This window comes from Bos taurus, chromosome 5 (assembly GCF_002263795.3).
Source record: "Bos taurus isolate L1 Dominette 01449 registration number 42190680 breed Hereford chromosome 5, ARS-UCD2.0, whole genome shotgun sequence".
Lineage (NCBI taxonomy): Eukaryota > Metazoa > Chordata > Mammalia > Artiodactyla > Bovidae > Bos > Bos taurus.
In genome coordinates this window covers 102,962,260-102,985,789 of record NC_037332.1, presented here as the reverse complement: position 1 = coordinate 102,985,789, position 23,530 = coordinate 102,962,260, and the positions used below count along the sequence as shown (strand labels likewise).

The 23,530-nt window shown below is 41.3% G+C and overlaps 1 protein-coding gene and 1 pseudogene across 1 annotated transcript in view; one reads left to right on the top strand and one right to left on the bottom strand.

The window, feature by feature from the left end:
- LOC132345380 (antigen WC1.1-like) overlaps positions 1–23,250 on the top strand; it is a 41,126-nt gene extending 17,876 nt beyond the window's left edge. The window contains exons 5-10 of the mRNA XM_059887263.1: positions 2,640–2,732; positions 2,809–3,123; positions 4,270–4,584; positions 15,528–15,842; positions 21,303–21,611; positions 21,705–23,250. Coding sequence (XP_059743246.1) covers positions 2,640–2,732; positions 2,809–3,123; positions 4,270–4,584; positions 15,528–15,842; positions 21,303–21,611; positions 21,705–22,051 — 1,694 coding nt within the window. The 3' untranslated portion in view covers positions 22,052–23,250. The remainder of the gene's footprint in view (positions 1–2,639; positions 2,733–2,808; positions 3,124–4,269; positions 4,585–15,527; positions 15,843–21,302; positions 21,612–21,704) is intronic.
- LOC100337495 (NADH dehydrogenase [ubiquinone] 1 alpha subcomplex subunit 12-like) lies at positions 9,621–15,397 on the bottom strand (annotated as a pseudogene).
- Positions 23,251–23,530: the final 280 nt, after the last annotated feature.

Genomic DNA, 23,530 nt, shown 5'->3' with positions numbered 1-23,530 from the left:
CAGAACTCTCCACAGAGAAGGTGAACAATAAGAGTATGATAACTTTACTGCTGGGTCACGGCTTTCATAGCAAACATCCTCTTCCAAGAACACAAGAGAAGACTCTACACATGAACATCACCAGATGGTCAACACTGAAATCAGATTGATTATATTCTTTGCAGCCAAAGATGGAAAAGCTCTATACAGGCAGCAAAAACAAGACTGGGAGCTGACTGTAGCTCAGATCATGAACTCCTTATTGCCAAATTCAGACTTAAATTGAAGAAAGTGCGGAAAAGCACTAGACCATTCATATATGATCTAAATCAAGTCCCTTATGACTATACGGTGGAAGTGAGAAGTAGATTTAAGGGACTAGATCTGATAGACAGAATGCCTGATGAACTATGGACAAAGGTTCATGACATTGCACAGGGGACAGGAATCAAGACCATCCCCAAGAAGAAATGCAAAAAAAGAAAATGGCTGTCTGAGGAGGCCTTCCAAATAGGTGTGAAAAGAAGGGAAGCAGAAAACAAAGGAGAAAAGGAAATATATACCCATTTGAATGCAGGGTTCCAAAGAATAGCAAGGAGATAAGAAAGCCTTCCTCAGTGATCAATGCAAATAAATAGAGGAAAACAACAGAATTGGAAAGACTAGAGATCTCTTCAAGAAAATTAGAGATACCAAGGGAACATTTTATGCAAAGATGGGGTCAATAAAGGATAGAAATGGTATGGACCTAACAGAAGCAGAAGATATTAAGAAGAGGTGGCAAGAATACATAGAACTGTACAAAAAAGATCTTCACAACCTGGATAATGATGATGGTGTGATCACTCACACTCACCTAGAGCCAGACACCCTGGAATGTGAAGTCAAATGGGCATTAGGAAGCATCACTACTAACAAAGCTGGTGGAGGTGATGGAATTCCAGTTGAGCTCTTTCAAATCTGAAAGATGATGCTGTGAAAGTGCTGCATGCAATATGTCAGCAAATTTGGAAAACTCAGCAGTGGCCACAGGACTGGAAAAGCTCACTTTTCATTCCAATCCCAAAGAATGCTCAAACTACCGCACAATTGTACTCATCTCACATGCTAGGAAAGTAATGCTCAAAATTGTCCAAGCCAGGCTTCAGCAATATGTGATCCATGAACTTCCAGAGGTTCAAGCTGGCTTTAGAAAAGGCAGAGGAACCAGAGATCAAATTGCCAACATCTGTTGGATCATCAAAAAAGCAAGAGAGTTCCAGAAAAACATTTATTTTTGCTTTATTGACTATGCCAAAGCCTTTGACTGTGTGGATCACAATAAACTGTGGAAAATTCTGAAAGAGATGGGAATACCAGACCACCTGATCTGCCTCTTGAGAAACCTGTATGCATGTCATAAAGCAACAGTTAGAACTGGACATGGAACAACAGACTGTTTCCAAATAGGAAAAGGAGTACATCAAGGCCATATATTGTCACCCTGTTTATTTAACTTATATGCAGAGTACATCATGAGAAACACTGGGTTGGATGAAGCACAAGCTGGAATCAAGATTGCTGGGAGAAATATCAATAACCTCAGATATGCAGATGACACCACCCTTATGGAGGAAAGTGAAGAAGAACTGAAAAGCCTCTTGATGAAGGTGAAAGAGGAGAGTGAAGAAGTTGGCTTAAAGCTCAACATTCAGAAAATGACGATCATGGCATCTGGCGCCATCACTTTGTGGGAAATACATGGGGAAACAGTGGAAGAAGTGGCTGACTTTATTTTTTTGGGCTCCAAAATCACTGCAGATGGTGACTGTAGCCAAGAACTTAAAAGACGCTTACTCCTTGGAAGGAAAGTTATGACCAACCTAGACAGCATATTAAAAAGCAGAGACAATACTTTGTCAACAAAGGTCCATCTAGTCAGAAGCTATGGTTTTTCCAGTAGTCATGTATGGATATGACAGTTGGACTATAAAGAAAGCTGAGCACCAAAGAATTGATGCTTTGAACTGTGGTGTTGGAGAAGACTCTCGAGAGTCCCTTGGACTGCAAGGAGATCCAACTAGTCCATCTTAGAAGAGATCAGTCCTGGGTGTTCATTGGAAGGACTGATGAAGCTGAAACTCCCGGTACTTTGGCTACCTGATGTGAAGAACTCTATCATGTGAAAAGGCCCTGATGCTGGGAAAGAGTGATGGCAGGAGGAGAAGGGGAGGATAGAGGATGAGATGGTTGGATGGTATCATCGACTGGATGGACATGGGTTTGGGTGGACTCCGGGAGTTGGTGATGGACAAGGAGGCCTTGCGTGCTGTGGTTCATGGGGTTGCAAAGAGTCAGACATGACTGAGTGAATGAACTGAAGTGAACTGAATACAGCTTTCATATAAGCTCCATCAGGAGGGATTGGGGGCAGGAGAAGGGGATGACAGAGGATGAGATGGCTGGATGGCATCACCGACTCAATGGAGGTGAGTCTGAGTGAACTCCAGGAGATGGTGATGGACAGAGAGGCCTGGCCTGCTGCAATTCATGGGGTCTCAAAGAGTCGGACACGACTGAGTGACTGAACTAACTAACTAACTAACCAAGTCATTATTTCCCTTAATTCAGTTTCCTGTTCTTCAACCCTTCCAGACTTCTGATCATTGTTGTTTCTTCAGGAAACCAGATCCAGGTGCTTCCCCAGTGCAACGACTCCGTGTCTCAACCTACAGGCTCTGCGGCCTCAGAGGACAGCGCCCCCTACTGCTCAGGTGAGGGTCCCACAGGACAGAAGACCCTTCTCATTCCCCAGGTCGACGCCCCATTGTCCCATTTCTCTCTCCTCAGACAGCAGGCAGCTCCGCCTGGTGGACGGGGGCGGTCCCTGCGCCGGGAGAGTGGAGATCCTTGACCAGGGCTCCTGGGGCACCATCTGTGATGACGGCTGGGACCTGGACGATGCCCGCGTGGTGTGCAGGCAGCTGGGCTGTGGAGAAGCCCTCAATGCCACGGGGTCTGCTCACTTCGGGGCAGGATCAGGGCCCATCTGGTTGGACAACTTGAACTGCACAGGAAAGGAGTCCCACGTGTGGAGGTGCCCTTCCCGGGGCTGGGGGCAGCACAACTGCAGACACAAGCAGGACGCGGGGGTCATCTGCTCAGGTCTGAGCTGCACACTGTCCACAGGCTAGGGGAGGGGTGGGGCCTTGGAGGACGGGGTCTGAGCCCTGAGGGAGAGATGCTGAAAGGACCAGCGAAGGAGGCTTCCTCCCATGGAGCCTGTCTTTCCAGCAGACGTGAAGACGATGTGCTTTCACTTCCTCCCGCAGCAGCTGCGGATCTGGTCGTCTCTTCTCAGCAGTGTTTCCTGGCAGAGCCGATTTTTACAGTTTTTCTTGAAAGCAGGGCTCTCTCTCCAGTTACATACAAAAAATTTAAACCCACGGTACTAGTTTCCGTTTGCTTCAGTAACAATTTTAAATTAGTGGGTTAAAACAACATATATTTATTTCCTTTGGGGGAGAATCTATTTCTTGTCTTTTCAATGTTCTAGATTAAAAAAAAAAAAAAAAAAAAGAAAGTCGCACAATCGTGTCTGACTCTTTGCGATCCCATGGACTGCATCCTGCCCTGCCCCTCTGTCCATGGAATTCTCAAGCTTCTAGACACTGTCTACATCCCTTGATTCACAGCCTCCTTCATCCATTATCAGGCCAGAAATGCTGCCGGCCTCCAGATATTAGCCAGAGTCACATTTCTCTCTTTAGGCAGAGCTAAGAAATGTATTCCATGTTTAAGGATAGTGGGTCCAAGGATGTGCTCAGACTGGGCTCACATTGTTCATACAATATTCTATCTTAATCTCACCATCCCAAGGTCCTTATCTTAATCACATCTGTAAATCCTTTTTGTCAGGTATGGTAACATATTCACAGGTTGCAGAGCCTGGGATGTAGACATTTTGGGGTTAATTATTCTGCCTATCTCCCTAATATCCACATCACATCCCTTAACATACTCTTCAAAGATTTTGTTAGGAAGCAGAATTCAGCTGCCCCTCCCTGACTAGCGCCCACACAGTTTGGTCTTCCTCTCAATTCATATCCACTACACCATTGTGGTAGAAATAGAAAGACAGATACAAATGGACAAAGTCAGTTAAAAGGGCGGTGATGTCAGTCTTGTCATCTAGTGGGTATCTCTTGAACAAGGTCAGAGATGAATGTTTATTATTTCTAGAAGAAAGGAAAACCTAGAACATGCAGCAAAATTTTCACTGTGTCCTGTCTCCTCCTCTTTCAACCTTAGAGTTCCTGGCCCTCAGGATGGTGAGTGAGGACCAGCAGTGTGCTGGGTGGCTGGAAGTTTTCTACAATGGGACCTGGGGCAGTGTCTGCCGTAACCCCATGGAAGACATCACTGTGTCCACGATCTGCAGACAGCTTGGCTGTGGGGACAGTGGAACCCTCAACTCTTCTGTTGCTCTTAGAGAAGGTTTTAGGCCACAGTGGGTGGATAGAATCCAGTGTCGGAAAACTGACACCTCTCTCTGGCAGTGTCCTTCTGACCCTTGGAATTACAACTCATGCTCTCCAAAGGAGGAAGCCTATATCTGGTGTGCAGGTGATTTACTGTCTGTTTCTGTGTGTCTGTCCCAACCCTGTAGGATGCAGTGAGATTTGATATTTTAAAATCTAAGTGATGAGTTTAATTTGGGTCCACAAAATGACATTAAGTGAAAATGTTAGTGTCCAACTCAGTTGTGTCTGACTCTTTGTGTCTGCGTGGACTATAGCCTGCCAGGCTCCTCTGTCCATGGAATTCTCCAGGCAAGAATACTGGAATGGGTTTCCATTCCTTTCTTCAAGGGATCATCCCAACCTAGGTATCACAATTGAGTCTCCCACACTGCAGTCAGATTCTTTACCGTCTGAGTCACCAGAGAAGCCTAAATGAGGTAAGGATGAAATTAATTTTATCCACATATTCCACTCTTGTTTGTTAAAATTTTTAATTGAGATGTAATTCTTGTAACATTATATTAGTTCTAAGTGCAAAACATAGTGTTTATGTTTTTGTACATATTGGTAAATCATCACCACATGTACAGTAATATCCATCACCACATGTAGTTACAATTTTTTTTCTTATGATCCCACAAGTAAGAATTTGCATGCTGCAACTAAGACCCAGGACAACCAAATAAATAATTAATTTTCAAAGACAGCATTATTCTCTTCATAGTCGACATAAGAACATGCATCATGTTTTTTTTTTTTAATCCACATTAGGGCTTCCCTGATAGCTAAGCTGGTAAAGAATCCGCCTACAATGCAGGAGACCCCGGTTTGATTCCTGGGTCGGGAAGATCCACTGGAGAAGGGATAGGCTACTCACTCCAGTATTCTTGGGCTTCCCTGATGACTCTGCAGGTAAAGAATCTGCCTGCAATGTGGGAAACCTAGGTGCAATCCCTGGCTTGGGAAGACCCCTGGAGAAGGGAAAGGCTACCCACTCCAGTATTTTGTCCTAGAGAATTCCATGGATTGTATACTCCATGGGGTCGTAAAGAGTTGGACATGACTGAGCAACTTTCACAAACCCTATATACAAAAATATTATCTTCTTTCCTATATTACAGTTTTTTTTCTTTTTTCTTTTTTAATATAAATTTATTTATTTTAATTGGAGGTTAATTGCTTTACAATATTGTATTGGTTTTGCCATACATCAACATGAATCCACCACATGTATACACGTGTTCCCCATCCTGAACCCCCCTCTCTCCTCCCTCCCCATACCATCCCTCTGGGTCATCTCAGTGCACCAGCTCCAAGAAACCAGTATCATGCATCGAACCTGGACTGGCGACTTGTTTCATATATGATATTATACATGTTTCAATGCCATTCTCCCAAATCATCCCACCCTTGCCCTCTCCCACAGAGTCCAAAAGACTGTTCTATACATCTGTCTCTTTTGCTGTCTCGCACACACGGTTATCGTTACCATCTTTCTAAATTCCATATATATGCGTTAATATACTGTATTGGTGTTTTTCTTTCTGGCTTAGTTCACTCTGTATAATAGGCTCCAGTTTCATCCACCTCATTATTACAGTTAAGATATCTTTCATGACAATATTTTTTTCTCTAGAATGTTTTAAAATTTTTATTTATTTATAGGAACTCTCTATAAACAAACATCACTTCAGTTCAGTCGCTCAGTTGTGTCAGCTTCAACATCAGTCCTTCCAATGAACACTCAGGACTGATCTCCTTTAAGATGGACTGGTTGGATTTCCTTGCAGTTCAAGGGACTCTCAAGAGTCTTGTCCAACACCACAGTTCAAAAGCATCAATTCTTAGGTGCTCAGCTTTCTTTATAGTCTTATAAACAAACATCACTTACTCTTTCTTAAATATTTTTGTAAATATTTCCCCCATTTTTTGCATATATGTTTAAGGTTATATATATGAATGGGGGGGTTATGTTATCAAATCTATAATGGTTTACTTTTTTGACTTCTGCCTTTAATGAAATGTTTCATGTGTTCTTATCTGGTGATGATATTATACAATCACACATAGTAAAATAAATTCAGATAAATAAATGAATTCAAAATTAGGTTTTGAATATTCTTTAGTGGAACTGTAAAATTATTTGCAGAAATTTCTGTAAAACTGTAAAAACTGTAAAACTGTAAAATTATTTGCAGAAATATACTGCAAAATTAGGTTTTGAATTCATTTATTTATCTGAATTTATTTTACTATGTGTGATTGTGTAATATCATCACCAGATAAGAACACATGTATACCTGTGGCAGATTCATTTTGATATTTGGCAAAACTAATACAATTATGTAAAGTTTAAAAATAAAATAAAATTAAAAAAAAGAATTATATTTTAGATATATGATAGCTTCATCACAAAATAAAAACACATTGCTTCATGATTTCATGGATATGATGTCAAAAGTGCAGGCAACAAAGCAAAAATAGACAAGTGGGAATATGTCAAACTAAAAATCTTCAAGCCAAAGGAAACATCAACAGAGTGAAAAAGCAAGCTAGCACAAATTATATAAGGTATTAATTTGCAAACAAATAAGGAACTCCTGCAACTCAAGGAAAAAAATCCAAAACTTAACAACTGAATTAAAAAGTAGGCCAAGGGCTTGAACAGACATTTCTCTAAAGAAGACATACAAATGGCTAGTGGGTGTATGAAAAATGCTTGACATTGTCAATCATCAGGGAAATGTAAATCAAAACCAGAAAGATATCATCTCACACATGTCAGAATGACTGTTTGTTTTTTTTTTTTTAAAGACACCTAAGTGTTTGCAAGGCTGTGGAGAAATTGACACTTTCTGTGTATTTATCCACATGAAATGTATAAATTTTATTAATAAAGCTATGCAATCCGAGGGTTAAATCTCTGGACTTTCACTGTCACGGGTCCAGGTTCAATCCCTGACCTGGGAACTAAGATCCCATGAGCCACAGCACAGCCAAAAACAAACAAACAACAACACAAAAACTATGACCAAAAAATCTGTATGATTTGTAGTGATGTCCCTTTTCATTCTTGGTTTTGTTAACTTCATTTACTCTCTGCTCTTCATTGGTATTGATCAGTGTTCATCAATTTTCAATGAGCCATGTTTAAAGGGTTTTTTCCTATGTTTTCCATCTTATGCTTACCTTCTTTTCTGTTCATTATTGTTCCTTTTTTAATTAACTCCAACATTCTCTATTCTTTAGGCTTTCTCATCTCCTAGTTTCTTAATTGAAGCTTACATTTTTTTCACTTTCAGTCTTTCCTCTTCTCTAAATCTAGGCTATAAATATTCCTTAGGCACTACTTGAGTTTCATTAGAAGAATTTATGATAATATAATTATTTTGTGTTTGTTATCATTATTATTATATTTTTATTATCATTATTTCACAATATTTGGTAAATTTTAAATTTATTCCCAGACTCAGGTGTTTTTTGGAAGGGCGCCGCTGAATTTCACAAAATAGGGATGGCTAACAATATTTTCTTTTTAATTCTTAATTTTATTCCACTGTGGTCAGAGTAAATACTCTGTATGAATTCAAAGAGTGAAATATTTTGTCCTATTATGTGGTCATTTTGATAATTGTTCCTAGTGCATTTACAATAATGTGAACTCTTGCATTGTTGGGTCATTGCTCTATGTGTTACTTTGTTAAATGTGCTGATTATTTTGTTGTACATCTACTGTATTCTTTGTTTTTTGTATGTCTGGTCTGTATGCTATTGAAAAAGATACAGTAAAAATCCCCCATTTTGATTGTGATTTTGCCTATTTCTTCTTTTCACTCTGTCAAGTATATTTCAAAGCTATGTTCTGTTACCTTTCTTGAATTTTGATGTTTATATCTTTATTAAGGGTGCATCTCATTATAATCATGAAAATTCTCTCTTTCATTCAATTAGTGTTTGGTTCAGTTCAGTTCGGCCGCTAAGTTGTGTCCGACTCTTTGCGATCCCATGGACTGCAGCACCCCAGGCTGCCCTGTCCACCACCAACTCCCAGAGTTTACCCAAACTCATGTCCATTGAGTCAGTGATGTCATCCAGCAATCTCATCCTCTGTCATCCCCTTCTCCTTCTGCCCCCAATCTTTCTCAGCATCGGGGTCTTTTGAAATGAGTCAGCTCTTCACATCAGGTGGCCAAAATATTGGAGTTTCAGCTTCAACATCAGTCCTTCCAGTGAGCACTCAGGACTGATCTCCTTTAGGATGGACTGGTTGGATGTCCTTGCAGTCCAAGGGACTCTCAAGAGTCTTCTCCAACACCACAGTTCAAAAGCATCAATTCTCCATTGCTCAGCTTTCTTTACAGTCCAACTCTCACATCCACACATGACTACTAGAAAAACCATAGCTTCTGACTAGATGGACATTTGTTGGCAAAGTAATGTCTCTGCTTTTTAGTATGCTGTCTAGGTTGGTTATAACTTTCCTTCCAAGGAGCAAGCATCTTTTAATTTCATGGCTGCAATCACCATCTGCAGTGATTTTGGAGCCCCCAAAATAAAGTCAGCTACTGTTTCCACTGTTTCCATATCTATTTGCCATGAAGTGATGGGACCAGATGCCATGATCTTGTTTCCTGAATGTTGAGCTTTAAGCCAACTTTTTCACTCTCCTCTTTCACTTTCGTCAAGAGGCTCTTTAGTTCTTCACTTTCTGCCATAAGGGTGGTGTCATCTGCATATCTGAGGTTATTGATATGTCTCCCAGCAATCTTGATTCCACCTTGTGCTTCATCCAGCCCAGCATTTCTCATGTGGTATTCTGTATTTAAGTTAAATAAGCAGGATGACAATATACAGCCTTGAGGTACTCTTTTTCCTATTTGGAACTAGTCTGTTGTTCCATGTCCAGTTCTAACTGTTGCTTTATGACATGCATACAGGTTTCTTAAGAGGCAGGCAAGGTGGTCTAGTATTCCCATCTCTTTCAGAATTTTCCACAGTTTATTGTGATCCACAGTCAAAGGCTTTGGCATAGTCAATAAAGCAGAAATAGATGTTTTCCTGGAACTCTCTTGCTTTTTCAATGATCCAACAGATGTTGGCAATTTGATCTCTGGTTCCTCTGCCTTTTCTTTCTTTTTTTTTTTTTAATCAAATAACTTTAATCAAGTTAACAGTAAGCAGTACAATTATAGGAAAAGCCCCATATTTTATACGTAAATTGCTTTTCATTGTCTTTACTTGTAAGGTGTCAAAGGTGGGACCCACTCCTGAATCTTCTTTCTAGTGGTGGAATAAGGTACGTACTGTTGTGGAGTGCCACTCAGATTGAATTTATGGTTTGTCCAAATGAATTTACGAGCATTAGGTGGTTTTACTGTTGGAGGATCATCAGTCATACAGTGAAGTCAACGATGCCATTCAGGGGGCACCATGCTTCCATCCACATCCCAGAATGTGTTTTTGCCATTCATTTCAGTAGTATATATAACCCATCTGTGTCGGCCAAAAAACTGCTTGTTGTCTTCATAGTATTTATTTCCATATTTGTCTTCTCCCACTAATGTGCCAACCCTCACATCATTAGCCCTGAACAAGACTTGTAGATAGCCGCGGAGGCCACCGTGGCCGCTGACCTGCTGCAGCCCGCGCTTCAGGACCTGCAGCAACTCCCCCTCTGCCTTTTCTAAAACCAGCTTGAACATCAGGAAGTTCACAGTTCACGTATTGCTTAAGCCTGGCTTGGAGAATTTTGAGCATTACTTTACTAGCGTGTGAGATGAGTGCAATTGTATGGTAGTTTGAACATTCTTTGGCATTGCCTTTCTTTGGGATTGGAATGAAAACTGCCCTTTTCCAGTCCTGTGGCCACTGCTGAGTTTTCCAAATTTGCTGGCATATTGAGTGCAGCACCTTCACAGCATCATCAGGATTTGAAATAGGTCAACTGGAATTCCATCACCTCCACTAGCTTTGTTAGTAGTGATGCTTCCTAAGGCCCACTTGACTTCACATTCCAGGATGTCTGGCTCTAGGTCAGTGATCACACCATTGTGATTATCTGGGTTGTGAAGATCTTTTTTGTACAGTTCTTCTGTGTATTCTTGCCACCTCTTCTTAATATCTTCTGCTTCTGTTAGGTCCATACCCTTTCTGTCTTTTATTCATCTTTGCATGAAATGTTCCCTTGGTATCTCTAATTTTCTTGAAGAGATTTCTAGTCTTTCCCATTCTTTTGTTTTCCTCTATTTCTTTGCACTGATCACCAAGGAAGGATTTCTTATCTCTCCTTGCTATTTTTTGGAACTCTGCATTCACATGGGTATATCTTTCCTTTTCTCCTTTGCTTTTTGCTTTCCTTCTTTTCACAGCTATTTGTAAGGCCTCCTCAGACAGCCATTTTGCTTTTTTGTATTTCTTTTTCTTGGGGATGGTCTTGATTTCTGTCTCCTGTACAGTGTCACGAACCTCTGTCCATAGTTTATCAGGCACTCTGTCTATCAGATCTAGTCCCTTAAATCTACTTCTCACTTCCACTGTATAGTCATAAGGGATTTGATTTAGGTCATACCTGAATGGTCTAGTGTTTTTCCCCACTTTCTTCAATTTAAGTCTGAATTTGGCAATAAGGAGTTCATGCTCTGAGCCACAGTCAACTCCTGGTCTTGTTTTTGCTGCCTGTACAGAGCTTCTCCATCTTTGGCTGCGAAGAATGTAATCTATCTGATTTCAGTGTCGGCCATCTGGCGATGTCCCTGTGTAGAGTCTTCTCTTGTGTTGTTGGAAGAGGGTGTTTGCTATGATCAGTGTGTTTTCTTGGCAAAACTCTCTTAGCCTTTGCCCTGCTTCATTCTGTACTCCGAGGTCAAATTTGCCTGTTACTCCAGGTGTTTCTTGACTTCATACTTTTGCATTCCAGTCCCCTATAATGAAAAGGACATCTTTTTTGGGTGTTAGTTCTAAAAAGTCGCGTAGGTCTTCATAGAACCATTCAACTTCTGCTTCTTCAGCATTACTGGTTGGGGCATAGACTTGGATTACTGTGATATTGAATGGTTTGCCTTGGAAATGAACAGAGAGATCATTCTGTTGTTTTTGTGATTGCATCTAAGTACTGCATTTCAGACTCTTTTGTTGACTATGATGGTTACTCCATTTCTTCTAAGTGATTCCTGCCCACAGTAGTAGATATAATGGTCATATGAGTTAAATTCACCTATTCCAGTCCATTTTAGTTCACCGATTCCTAGAATGTTGACATTCACTGTTGCCATCTCCTGTTTGACCACTTCCAATTTTCCTTCATTCATGGACCTAACATTCCAGGTTCCTATGCAATATTGCTCTTTACACCATTGGACCTTGCTTCTATCACCAGTCACATTCACAACTGGGTATTGTTTTTGCCTTGGCTCCCTACCTTCATTCTTTTTGGAGTTATTTCTCCACTGATCTCCAGTAACATATTGGGCACCTACTGCCCTGGGGAGTTCATCTTTCAGTGTCCTATCTTTTTGCCTTTTCATACTGTTCATGGGGTTTTTCAAGGCAAGAATACTTCAGTGGTTTGCCATTCCCTTCTCCAGTGGACCACATTTTGTCAGAACTCTCCACCATGACCTGTCCATCTTGGTTGGCCCTATACAGCCTGGTTTAGTTTCATTGAGTTAGACAAGGCTGTGGTCCATATGATCAGGTTGGCTAGTTTTCTGTGATTGTGGTTTCAGTCTGTCTGCCCTCTGATGCCCTCTCAGCACTACTGTCAATTAGTGTATCTTTTCCTAAAGTCTACTTTCTGGGACATTGATAAAGCTACTCCAGTTTTCTTATAGTTAGTACATTTTTTCCATCATTGTACTTTCAGCCTTTCTTTGTTTTCATAATATAAGGTTATCATTTTGCAAGTAACATTTGCATCAGTTTTGTTTTATCTTAATCCATTCACTGTAAATGCAATTACTGATATTGATGTATTGGTATCTGCCATTTGCTTTTAATTGATCCACATGCTTTATGTCCCTTTTTCTCTCCCTTTTTTTCCCCTTCCTTTAGTATTAAATAAATCTGTTATTATTTCAGATTTTCCTTTTTCCTTTTAATTTTCAGCAGCTTTACTAGGAAGTTTATGAAAACTCTTCCATTTATATTTTTAAAAAATTCTCTATCATTATACCTTCAAATATGACTTCTGTAGTTCTGTCTCTCTGTCTCTGTATCTCTTCTCCCTCTCCTACTCTTTCTTTTCCTTCTCATCTCTCATCTTTATGACTCCTCTAAATCACTGTATTCTAAGTTCTATCTAAAATTTGTTTGACTTATCCATTCACTTTTAACCCTAGATATTTTATTTTAGGTCAACAATGGTTCCATTGCTATTTTTATTTGTTTATGATTATTTGCTAATTTTTTCATCTTTGTACCTGTATATTCTCCCCTTCTCTCCTTTCCCCTAAATACACTGATCGTAGTTAAAATCCTTATGCATTTCTATCATGTGTGTCTCTGAATTCTCTTATCTCTTTTTTTCACTTTGGTCATTTGTCGTGTTATCCTAACTTGTCAAATGTCATGTCATTTTTTATTGAATGCTATAAATTATATATGAAAAAGTAAGATACTCCTGATACATTTTCTAATACCTGAAAGGATCTACCCTTTGTTTTGCTAGGCAGATGGGGGAAGGGGTGTACATCACTCAAACATCTAAATATAACCTAAAACTGAGCTGTAATAAGTGTGGGTTGCAGTTTTGGTAGTACCCGGTCCACCTGTGATTTTTCTGTCCCTGTGACAGGGGATTTCAGACATTTCAGTTCAGAGCCTGGATTCTTTGGCAGCTCAGTACCCAAGAGAATGAGAAAGACTCTGCTTTCCAAGTCTTTTTATATAGTTCTTTAGCCTACTGTCCTTCACAGCTTATATACTGGGCAGATATTTGAGGAGAAAATGTGTTGTGTGAGAGAGGCTCTCAAGACTCTAATTTTGTCACTCCAGCACCAGGTAACTCCCAAATTATGCTGGTTTCCTGTCACAACAATAGTCCTCTGCTTGCCCAAGACCAGATTCAGAATCATTAAATTATGCAATGAATCAGCAAATTCCCAGAGAAAAAGAAGCTATAGATCCTTGGCTAACATTGAAATAACCTCCACTCTTTAGAATTTTAGCATATTTAGTCCATGTTGTATCAACAAATGTTGAATACATTTCAGTTCAGTTCAGTTCAGTCGCTCAGTAGTGTCTGACTCTTTGTGGCCCCATGAATTGCAGCACGCCAGGCCTTCCTGTCCATCACCAACTCCCGGAGTTCACTCAAACTCACGTCCATCGAGTCGGTGATGCCATCCAGCCATCTCATCCCCTGTTGTCCCCTTCTCCTCCTGCCCCCAATCCCTCCCAGCATCAGAGTCTTTTCCAATGAGTCAACTCTTCGCATGAAGTGGCCAAAGTACTGGAGTTTCAGCTTTAGCGTCATTCCTTCCAAAGAAATCCCAGGGCTGATATCCTTTAGAATGGACTGTTTGGATCTCCTTGCAGTCCAAGGGACTCTCAAGAGTCTTCTCCAACACCACAGTTCAAAAGCATCAATTCTTTGGTGCTCAGCTTTCTTCATAGTCCTTCTCTCACATCCATACATGACTACTGGAAAAACCATAGCCTTGACTAGATGGACCTTTGTTGGGAAAGTAACATTTACTGTTTCTTAAAAAACATTTTTCAGCTTTTTAAGTTGTATCCAGCAAGACCCAGCAAAACACATTGGCCTGCTGTGAATTCCTCCATTCTCCATCGAAGTGGAAAATTTTAGGTTTAATTCTCTACTTCATCATTTACTTAAAGTGCAACATTGATAGACATTCTTTAACCCTTCTTTACATCACTTTTATGTATAAATGGAGAGAATAATACAGTAAGCTTGTTAATATTATTTGTTCAAGGGCTTGCATGAATGTGACCTATTTCTGCTCAGTGATAGAACTAGAAGAACTTTGCCAGTGGCTCAGCTGTAAAGAATCCACCTGCAATGCAGGAGACACTGGTTAGATCACTGGGTCAGGAAGATCCCCTGGAGGACTGCATGGCAACCCACTCCAGTATTCTTGCCTGGAGAATCCCATGGGCAGAAGAGCCTGGTGGGCTACAGTTCATAGGGTCTTAAAGAGTTGAACATGACTGAAGTGACTAAGCAAACATACACACTGTTTCCCCCTAAAGACCACATAACTCCAAAATTTGAATAACAGAGATTCTTGACACAAAGTCCAAGGAGGGATTATATTTTTTGGGAGAAGAAGCAACACTCTATGATTTCCAATGGCATCTTGCCAGTGTCAGTGTTCCCTGACATCATTTCTCATGCAAAGTTGTTCAGTCAACTCAAAGAGATCACATTCTTTGAAAGTAAGTATCCAGATCTGAAGTCTGAAGCTTAGAACCACAAATGAAATATTCTGGGGTAAACCAAGATATCACAGAATCCATTTGTTTTTCAGCTCTGAATGACTGTACCAAGGAGAAGGATTCTAATGGTAGAGGATTCATGATTGCTATCTGAGGCATCTGATAAGGCCTGACTCCACTCCCTTTACTCAACCCCTTTAACTCTTAGGTCAACGGCATCAAAATGTGTGTGCTTTAAAAGGAATCCATCCAGCTGCCAGCTCATTCCTGTGACTCTGAACTCATTTAACTTCTCTGGGTAGAGAGACTAACATTTCCTGTGAATCTTTCTCTGATGCTGTGCAGAACTCTACAGATCAGAATGTTAACTCTGATAGGACCTTGTACCACCTTCTGTCTCAGACTACTCACTAGAGTGTTTTCAACTTACTTACTTCCTGTTTTATTTTCTTCCTATTTTTCAACCTCATTATTCTCTTGCCACTGGTATAAAAAACCAGACCCAGCTGCTGCCCCATTGCAACAACTCTGTGTCTGAACCAGCAGGGTTGGCAGCCTCAGAGGAGAGCGCCCCCTACTGCTCAGGTGGGGGTCCCAGAGGACAGAAAACCCTTCCCAACCCCTGGTATCCCATTTCTCTCTGCTCAGACAGCAGACAGATCCGCCTGGTGGATGGAGGTGGTCGCTGCTCTGGGAGAGTGGAGATCCTTGACCAGGGCTCCTGGGGCACCATCTGTGATGACCGCTGGGACCTGGACGATGCCCGCGTGGTGTGCAAGCAGCTGGGCTGTGGAGAAGCCCTGGACGCCACTGTCTCTTCCTTCTTCGGGACGGGATCAGGGCCCATCTGGCTGGATGAAGTGAACTGCAGAGGAGAGGAGTCCCAAGTATGGAGGTGCCCTTCCTGGGGATGGCGGCAACACAACTGCAATCATCAAGAAGATGCAGGAGTCATCTGCTCAGGTATGGTCAGTTCTTTGTCCACAGGCTGAGAAAATGAAAAGTTCCAAGAAAGCTGGTGCCTGATCAGCAAGGCAATGGGAGATAGGTGGGCTAGAGAGGACTCAGATGCCTACCCATCCTCCCTGAGTGTGCTGTGGCTATGAGTGATGAGCGTTATATACTTTGCTCTTATAAGTCTCTGCTATTCTTTTTGTCTCCAGTGGACTTACCTGACGCTAAAATAGCTTTATTCATTCTCCTAATTAAAATAAATCCTTATAATTTTTTTTCATAATTCACTTTTTGTAAGAGTGAAACATTTGCTAACTGCCACATACACGTTCTCTTTGCACAGGGAGGCTATGAGAAGGAGGGACAAGAATGAGGATGTACTTTCCTGGGTGGAGTTGTTTCTGTACAAACAATGTGAGACATTATTTTGCACTAGGCTAGTAGGACTGGAGGTTACTCTTACTATAGGAGGATATCATTTACATATATAGAGGTGACCCCTAAAGGGATATTATTTAACAAATCAGAGATTCTTATGGATTTGTGGCAGATTTCAAGTTTCCTTTGCAAATTTAGATGTAAATGTTCATAGTTCTTTGATGGTAGAGCTAGAGAACTGTGAATGAAATGCTCCGAGTCATATATTCTTTCATTGTTACTAGAAAAATCTCTCTCCCCAATTTTTCCTTTAAGATATCTGTATAAATGCAAACTTTGGAGGAACACTTAGCCATGCACTGGCAAGTCAAAGGTGGAGATAATAAAACATGAATTTCTGTGTTTTATGATAAGAGATTATATAGTTTATATTTGATGATTTCAGTGATATAAGAGACTTGTGTTTGGGGGCTTATTTGAGCAAGAGGACAAATGTAATTTTTGAAGACAGTGAGACAGGTTTTATAGTAGCTGGGAGGAAGGGGAATGGCAATGGGAGCTGATGAAGGCAACTGTGAGTTTCTCTGAGCAGCACTGAAGGTCCAGGTGTGGTGTGGAAGATGCTATGTGTGCTTAAGGACCCAAGATGTCTACACAGCAAGAGACCAGACAAGGATATATCTTTATTATATTTAATATCTTTACTCATTCACATCAGTTCAGTTCAGTTCAGTCTTTCAGAAGTGTCAGACTCTTTGTGACCCCATGAATTGCAGCATGCCAGGCCTCCCTGTCCATCACCAACTCCCGGAGTTCACTCAGACTCACGTCCATCGAGTCGGTGATGCCATCCAGCCATCTCATCCTCTGTCGTCCCCTTCTCCTCCTGCCCCCAATCCCTCCCAGCATCAGAGTCTTTTCCAGTGAGTCAACTCTTCGCATGAGGTGGCCAAAGTACTGGAGCTTCAGCTTTAGCCTCATTCCTTCCAAAGAAATCCCAGGGCTGATCTCCTTCAGAATGGACTGGTTGGATCTCCTTGCAGTCCAAGGGACTCTCAAGAGTCTTCTCCAACACCACAGTTCAAAAGCATCAATTCTTCAGCTCTCAGCTTTCTTCATAGTCCTTCTCTCACATCCATACATGACCGTAGGAAAAACCATAGCCTTGACTAGATGGACCTTTGTTGGCAAAGTAATGTCTCTGCTTTTGAATATGCTATCTAGGTTGGTTCTAACTTTCCTTCCAAGGAGTAAGCATCTTTTAATTTCATGGCTGCAGTCACCATCTACAGCGATTTTGGAGCCCCCCAAAATAAAGTCTGACACTGTTTCCACTGTTTCCCCATCTATTTCCCATGAAGTGATGGGACCAGATGCCATGATCTTCGTTTTCTGAGTGTTGAGCTTTAAGCCAACTTTTTCACTCTCCTCTTTCACTTTCATCAAGATGCTTTTTAGTTCCTTTTCACTTTCTGCCATAAGGGTGGTGTCATCTGCATATCTGAGGTTACTGATATTTCTCCCAGTAATCTTGAGTCCAGCTTGTGCTTCTTCCAGCCCAGCATTTCTCGTGATGTACTCTGCATATAAGTTAAATAAGCAGGGTGACAATATACAGCCTTGATGTACTCCTTTTCTTATTCAGCCTTCTATTTAATAATTTTCTTGGAATTTTCACACACTTACTCTTCTATGTAAATTTTAAAATCAAGTAGAAAATAAAACAGAAGTAAGATATCTCAGAAGTCTCTATCTTAATATGTTCTAAGACTTTACTGATTATCCAGCACCTATTTGAAAATGTAACTTTTATCAGGGTATATAATACAGAACACAAGAAATACTTCTCTCTTTGTCTTTCTAAATTTGTAATCTCATGGAATTTATATAATATCAACAACCTCAGATATGCAAATGACATCACCTCAAATGGTAGAAAATGAAAAGGAACTAAAGAGCCTCTTGATGAAAGTGAAAGAGGAGAGTGAAAAAGCTGACTTGAAACTCAGCATTCAGAAAACTAAGATCATGGCATCCTGTCCCATCACTTCATGGCAAACAGACGGGGAAAAAATGGAAACTGTGTCAGACTTCATTTTCTTGGGCTCCAAAATCACTGTGGACAATGACTGCAATCATGAAATTAAAAGATGCTTGCTTCTTAGAAGAAAAGCTGACAAACCTAGACAGTATATTAAAAAACAGAGACATTACTTTGAGACAAAGGTCCAACTAGTCAAAGCTATGGTTTTTTCAATAGTCACGGATGGATGTGAGAGTTGGACCATAAAGAAGGCTGAACACTGAAAAACTAATGCTTTTGAACTGTGGTGTTGGACAAGACTCTTGAGAGTCCCTTGCACTGTAAGGAGATCAAACCACTCAATCCTAAATGAAATCAACCCTGAATATTCACTGAAAGGACTGATGCTGAAGCTGAAGCTCCAATACTTTGGCCGCCTGATATGAAGAGCTGATTCACTGGAAAAGACCCTGATGCTGGGAAAGATTGGAGGCTGGTGGAGAAGGGGACGACAGAAGATGAGATAGTTAGATGGCATCACCGACTCGATGGTCATGAGTGTGAGCAAAGTCAGGGAGATAGTGAAGGACAGGGAAGCCTGTCATTCTTCAGTCCATGGGGTAGCAAAGAGTCAGACACGACTGAGTGGCTGAGCAACAACAACAACAACAACAAACAGTTAATTAAAAATGGTTTATCTAGGATGTGTATCCTGTGACCAAACTCCCAGCCAGAATAGATTAGGGGTCCTAACTTAGGCCTCTCTGGGGAGATGGAAATGGATTAACAATAAGGGGCAAGCAGATCATCCTCTGTCTCATCATTCATTCTTGTATGAGTGGCCAAGCTAATCCTACAATTCTTTAATTTCTGCAGTGCATTTTCTGTTCTCTCCTGCTCTCTATGCTGCTGCTGCTGCTGCTAAGACGCTTCAGTCATCTCTGACTCTGTGCGACCCCATAGATAGCAGCCCACCAGGCTCTGCTGTCCCTGGGATTGTCCAGGCAAGCACACTGGAGTGGGTTGCCATTGCCTTCTCCACCTGCTCTCTATAGTCGATTTTTATTCTATTACATCATTCTTTTTGGGACTTCAAAGTTCACAAATGTATGCAATCAGAGTCCTTCACCAGAACAAATTCCACCATGTACATAAATAATTATGAGCACACTCAGAAACCAGGAAAATTATTTAAAAAGTTGTTCTTTATGATGTGCAGGTTTTTTTCCTATTGGATTACCTTTTCTCTATCCAAAATATGGTCTCTGAAGGATGAAATCATTATCATCAGTCTTTTTTTGGTCTCTCTCTCTCATACTCCATCCACTCCCCATTTAACCTGCCACTCACTCCACCTCACTCCCTACAGAAGTTCTTTCCTTTTGGAGTCTCCTTTCCATCTATTTGCAGCTCTTAAGCTTGTTTTTTCTTTTCTGCATTGGGAGAAATCAGAAAGGGTAGCAGGGTTATGTGGCAAATGGGAGGAGCACAGGGGATAGAAAGTGTTAAAATCTTGTTGAACAAGTCTTTTTTCCCCAAAATGTTTTTATGTTTCATTCTTATTGAGGCGTTTGCAATTTAGAAATCTCTAAAGTATATATTAAAAGACACTTACTCCTTGGAAGGAAAGTAACCTTCCTAGACAGCAACCTAGTAACCAACCTAGACAGCATATTAAAAAGCAGAGATATTACTTTGCCAACAAAAGTCCATCTAGTCAAGGCTATGGTTTTTCCAGTGGTCATGTATGGATGTAAGAGTTGGATTGTGAAGAAAGCTGAGCGCTGAAAAATTGATGCTTTTGAACTGTGGTGCTGGAGAAGACTCTTGTGAGTCCCTTGGACTGCAAGGAGATCCAACCAGTCCATTCTAAAGGAGACCAGTCCTGGGTGTTCATTGGAAGGACTGATGCTGAGGCTGAAACTCCAATACTTTGGCCACCTCATGCGAAGAGCTGACTCATTGGAAAAGACCCTAATTCTGGGAGGGAATGGGGACAGGAGGAGAAGGGGACGACAGAGAATGAGATAGCTGGATGGCATCACTGACTCGATGCACACGAGTTTGGGTGAAGTCCTGGAGTTGGTGATGGACAGGGAGGCCTGGCGTGCGCAATTCATGGGGTCACAAAGAGTCGGACATGACTGAGGGACTGAACTGAGCTAAACTGAACTGAAAGTATATATGGCTTTGTTGCTGTCTGCTCTCTTCCTCTAATTCTCCTTTTTTATAGCTTGCTGGCTTCTTATCTCAGAAATCCAAACAGGAAAGGCATATGCAGTTAGCATATAGATAAGGTTAGAATACATTAAATTATCATTACTCTTTCACATTTGCTGAGAATCTCATGTCTAGTATGAAGTAATCAACTAACTCAATTGTCTTGCATAATCCCACTGAGACCTCACTTTCTCCCAGGTGTCTTGATAAATCCTAGGTTTTTAAGAAATATGGCTAGGACAATTCCCTCCCTCTCCTATGACTCTCTGAGCTTTTGTCATTTCTAAACTTACCTGTGGACAACTTCTTTCAAAATTAGATTATAATACCTGCACTCAGATCCAGCGTGTGTGAAATTCCCTGTCCTCAGTGACTTGAATATTGGCTCTGAGAGAAAACTGGCCAGAATTTTAGCCCCAGAAATCTCAGGATGGTCCTCTAAACTGCTAAACTTCTCTGGCTCTTAGGCCTCTAAGCTCTTGAACCCCATGGACCTTTTTCACTCTCACTTCAGCTCTGCACACATGTTTGAATGTCTACCACTGTGTGGTTTCTTTGGGCACTGTAGTTTCCATGCCCCAGATAGGAATTAACATTCCTAACCAATATATATTCTCGGGATTCAGCCATTCCAAACTGATCCTTCAATCCTTCTGGATATCTCTTCAGAAACTTGCTCATGAAAATGCAGTTTGACAAGGACAGTCAAATTATCTTTTCTTATCCCCTCTTATTCCACTGTTGGAAAGAAAAGCTTTCACACCATCTCACGCCTGTGAATGTTGTTTCCAATTGTCAAGCCAGGTTCATGAACACTCACCGGGTTTGTTGTTCTTTGTTTCTCTTAGGATTTGTGCGTCTGGCTGGAGGAGATGGACCCTGCTCAGGGCGAGTAGAAGTGCATTCTGGAGAAGCCTGGACCCCAGTGTCTGATGGAAACTTCACACCCCCTACTGCCCAGGTCATCTGTGCAGAGCTGGGATGTGGCAAGGCTGTGTCTGTCCTGGGACACATGCCATTCAGAGAGTCCGATGGCCAGGTCTGGGCTGAAGAGTTCAGGTGTGATGGGGGGGAGCCTGAGCTCTGGTCCTGCCCCAGAGTGCCCTGTCCAGGAGGCACGTGTCTCCACAGTGGAGCTGCTCAGGTTGTCTGTTCAGGTGAGATGCACATCAGGACTTAACCTCCGTGTATACTCAGTTCAAGCTAAAAAAGAAATCAGATTTTACTGAAATCCTGTCTTTTTCTATCAGTGTACACAGAAGTCCAGCTTATGAAAAACGGCACCTCTCAATGTGAGGGGCAGGTGGAGATGAAGATTTCTGGACGATGGAGAGCGCTCTGTGCCTCCCACTGGAGTCTGGCCAATGCCAATGTTGTCTGTCGTCAGCTCGGCTGTGGAGTCGCCATCTCCACCCCCAGAGGACCACACTTGGTGGAAGGAGGTGATCAGATCTCAACAGCCCAATTTCACTGCTCAGGGGCTGAGTCCTACCTGTGGAGTTGTCCTGTGACTGCCTTGGGTGGGCCTGACTGTTCCCATGGCAACACAGCCTCTGTGATCTGCTCAGGTAAGAGAGGGAAGGGCTACTATACTTAGGATTCTCATGGAGTGAAATTTCCCCAAAGCAGAGAGTAAGGGAAAACAGGCTTAAAAAGGAAGATATTCTGTAGTGAAATTATTGAACTCAGGTTTCAACTGCTCATTACTCAAGAATCCAATACTGAGACACAAGCGTGGGATAAAATTAAAGATAGCTTTGTTGAGGAAACCAGCAGTTCTGGGGAGACAGAGGACTAATGTACCAAAGAACTAGCTCCCCCTTGCTGATCAGGGACAAGACTTTTTAAATGGGAATTTCAGGAGTGCACAGGTGGAGGTAGGGGACAGGTTACCTGCAGAAGAGTACAGCTAGCCCCGACAATCATCTTGAAATAGGTCTGATCAGTGTCACCTTTATTGTTTTGAAATACAGTTAATCATCAGTTCTAGTGTTGGTCTGTTCCCATTTCCTTGAGGCCAATTCTTAGAATTGTGCAAGATGAAGAAGATTATGGGCTTCCCTGTTGACTCAGATGGTAAAGAATCTGCTTGCAATGCAAGAGACTCAGGTTTGATCCCTGGGTTGGGAAGATCCCCTGGAGAAGGAAATGGCACCCCACTAGTCTGGTCATCATGTAATTTACTTCTACCACCTGGTTGGGATTTCAGCATCTGCAAAACAGCTCAAAGGATATGGCTCAGAATGTTAGCTATAGCCCATGAGGAGGCACTAAAAATACTTGACTTTGTTTAGGGTTAAACTATTATTATTTTATCCGATTTGACTGTTTTCCTTTGTTTCTGAAAAATTTTCATTTCTGTGATTAAATTTATTCTTTGGCTAAGGCTTTTCTACAGACAGAAGCAGGTGCAGGACATGAGGGGGGTCTGTCCTGAGAAGGCTCCGTAAGGTCCTGCTCCATAACCTTCTCATTGTTCACTCATTTTTTCAGGGGAAAGAAGTGCTAAGAAATGCTAAGAAGTGCTATGTCAGGGAAAGAAATGCTTAGATGAATAATATTTTTATGAAACATTATTATTTAAGGATAATAATAGAGAACAAAGTACAAACAGTAAGTGTATGCCTAGGTCATGTTCCCAACCCAGATCCACAAAGAGAACATTCGCAGCACCACAGAATCACTATTGCCTCCCAAGAGCTGTGTCCTCCTCTCCAGGGAAGACTGCTTACCTACGACTTGTACTGCCATAGGATATTTTTTCAGTTTTTGAACTTTATGTATAACCATATAGAATATTTTATTTCATGTCTAATTTCCCACTCATGATGTTGTTTATGGCAACATTGTATTCAATTTTATTACTATAGAGTATTCCTTTGAATGATCACATGAGCATGCGTTGATCCATTCAACCAGTGGCAGAGATTTCAGTTTGTTGCCAGGTTTTGACTATTACAAATACAGTGGTGCAAATTACCATGACAATGACTTTTGGCATAAATATTTATTATGTTTTTTTTGTGTGTAATTCTGTTTTATATTTTTATTTTCTTAATGGTATGGTGTACTTCAA